Source organism: Lactuca saligna, chromosome 5 (genome assembly GCF_052625555.1).
Source record: "Lactuca saligna cultivar CGN05327 chromosome 5, ASM5262555v1, whole genome shotgun sequence".
Taxonomy (NCBI): Eukaryota; Viridiplantae; Streptophyta; class Magnoliopsida; order Asterales; family Asteraceae; genus Lactuca; species Lactuca saligna.
In genome coordinates, this window is record NC_136421.1 from 13,017,271 (window position 1) to 13,019,672 (window position 2,402).

Consider the following 2,402-nt stretch of genomic DNA (forward strand, 5'->3'; position numbering starts at 1 on the left):
ACTCACATTATGTAATCCGATGATCCAACGCCAGGATGTCTGAACCGGCAAACAATCTATGAAGTTTACTTTGAAACATTGTTCGAACCCTTAGAAACAACTCTTGATTTGGAATCTCGAACAAGACATACCTCATCAACCGAAGCTGCAGTCTCTCAAAATGTTTTAGGTCCAACTCCCACTTTTCCTCCATTTGATCCCGAATCGTTTCAACCTTCTCATATTGAGGGGGAGAATGGTAAACCCTCCCTTGAATCAAATATCGATGGATTCCAAGATGCAACTATTGAATTCGACTCTAATCCTCTCAACAACGATGATGATCCAAATTTCATCGATTTTCCACCTGATGATGACATCTACCCATCTGGTTTAGAAGTTTAGGGGGAACATCATCCACAAGTTCAAACTATTTAGGGGAGCAACATAACCCCATTGTAGATATAGGATCATCCGCTTTTGAAGAGCTTTCGAGACTACATGTTTGGACTAAGGATCACTCTCCGAACCAAGTTATTGGAAATCCCAATGCTGGGTTACAAACTCGTTCTGCCACAAGTGTTTAAAATGAATGTCATTTTTTGGCATTTATATCAATGGTTGAACCCAAATCCATTAAAGAAGCACTAGAACACGCCAATTAGATTATAGCCATGCAGGAAGAACTAGTAGAATTTGATCAAAATGAAGTGTGGACTCTCGTTCGTCCTCCTCAAAATCACCCCATTCTTGGTACGAGATGGGTGTTTCAGAACAAATTAGATGATACAGGAGTCATTATTCGAAATAAATCAAGATTGGTGGCTAAAGGATGCACACAGATCGAAGGGCTTGACTATGATGAGACCTTTGCTCATGTTGCCTGTCTTGAAGCCATCAAAATCTTCCTTGCTTATTTTGCTCACAAAGGCTTTAAGGTTTATCAAGTGGATGTCAAAAGAGCTTTTCTAAATGGTGAACTTGATACTGAAGTGTATCTCCAGTAGCCCCTTGTTTTGTCAATCACTTATATCCGAACTACTGCTACAAACATCAAAAAGCTATTTACGGCCTCAAGTAAGCTCCTCACGCCTAGTATGAGACGCTCACCGACTTTATCAAGCATTCAGGTTTTCAAAGAGGCATTCTCGATCCAACTCTATTCTAAAGGTCAAATGGAAACATCTCATGCTTGTCCAAATTTATGTTGACGACATCATTTTTTGATCCACCAATTCATTAATGGTTGCTGATATTGCTAAGTTAAGGGTTAGTCGATTCCAAATGAGTATGAATCATGAACAAAGTTTCTTCCTAGGTCTCCAAGTTAAACAGACCAACAGAGGAATCTTTATTCACCAAGAAGAGTAGATCTCAGAACTTCTCAAAAAATATTCAATGGAAACATGTGCCTCAGCCAAAGTACCTATGGGATTCGGACACAAAATCTTTTTAGATCATTCAGGTGTTGCAGTTGAAGAAAAGAAGTACAGAGGAATGATTGGATCACTACTTTACCTTATAGCAAGTCATCTAGACATCATGTTCTCAACATGCTTGTGTGACAAATTTCAAGTCAATCCAGAGATGTCTCATCTATTAGCCGTTAAGCAAATATTATGATATCTTAAAATTACAAAGAATCTCGGAATCTGGTATCCAGCAAGTGAGAGTTTCCTCCTTCAAGCATATTCGGACTCGAACTATGGCGGTCTTCAATTAGACAGAAGAAGCACATCTGGTAGCTGTCAATTATTAGGTGGTAGATTGTTCAGCAGGCCATCTAAGAAACAGAACTGCATTGCACTTTCTACAACCGAAGCGAAACACACCGTTGCTAGCTATACATCTCAAGTTCTTTGGATGAAATCTCATCTCTTGGACTATGGTTACCGGTTTCAAAAAATCCCAATCTATTGTGATTCTCAAAGTGTTATTACAATATCGCACAACCCAATTCAGCACTCCATGATGAAGCACATCAATATACGATATTGTTTTATTAAAGATCATGTTTTAAATGGTGACATTGACCTTATTTTTGTTCAATCTGACGATAAAATTGCTGATGTCTTTAATAAGGCATTAGACGAGACCAAATTTAATCCTTTTCTAAACAAAATTGGTATGATGATGCTTGATCCTTAGTTCTTTCAAGAAGTATTCACTCTCTGATGGAAACATCAGATAGTAAAAGGTTCCGAAGTCAAATTTCCTTTCATCTCGGAACTATCACCTCTCAGAATAAATAAGATCATTTTACGTGTCTTTTTGTCTAACCATCTCTTGTAGTTTTAAGTTGTACAACTCATCATATGAGGTCCGTGAGCAATATAGTAAAATTGGTACCATATGTATCTCGAGACTCAGTTCATAACATCATCCTGGAATTCAAGCTCGGAAAGGTATAAGCTTCCTAAGCT

The 2,402-nt window shown here is 38.1% G+C and overlaps 1 protein-coding gene across 1 annotated transcript; it reads left to right on the top strand.

Annotated features, from left to right (window-relative positions):
* The first annotated feature begins 653 nt into the window (after positions 1-653).
* On the top strand, positions 654-986 carry LOC145045059 (putative mitochondrial protein AtMg00820). The gene has a single exon (XM_078993406.1). It carries the CDS (start codon positions 654-656, stop codon positions 984-986), a length of 333 nt encoding a protein of 110 aa, XP_078849532.1.
* The last annotated feature ends 1,416 nt before the right edge of the window (positions 987-2,402 follow it).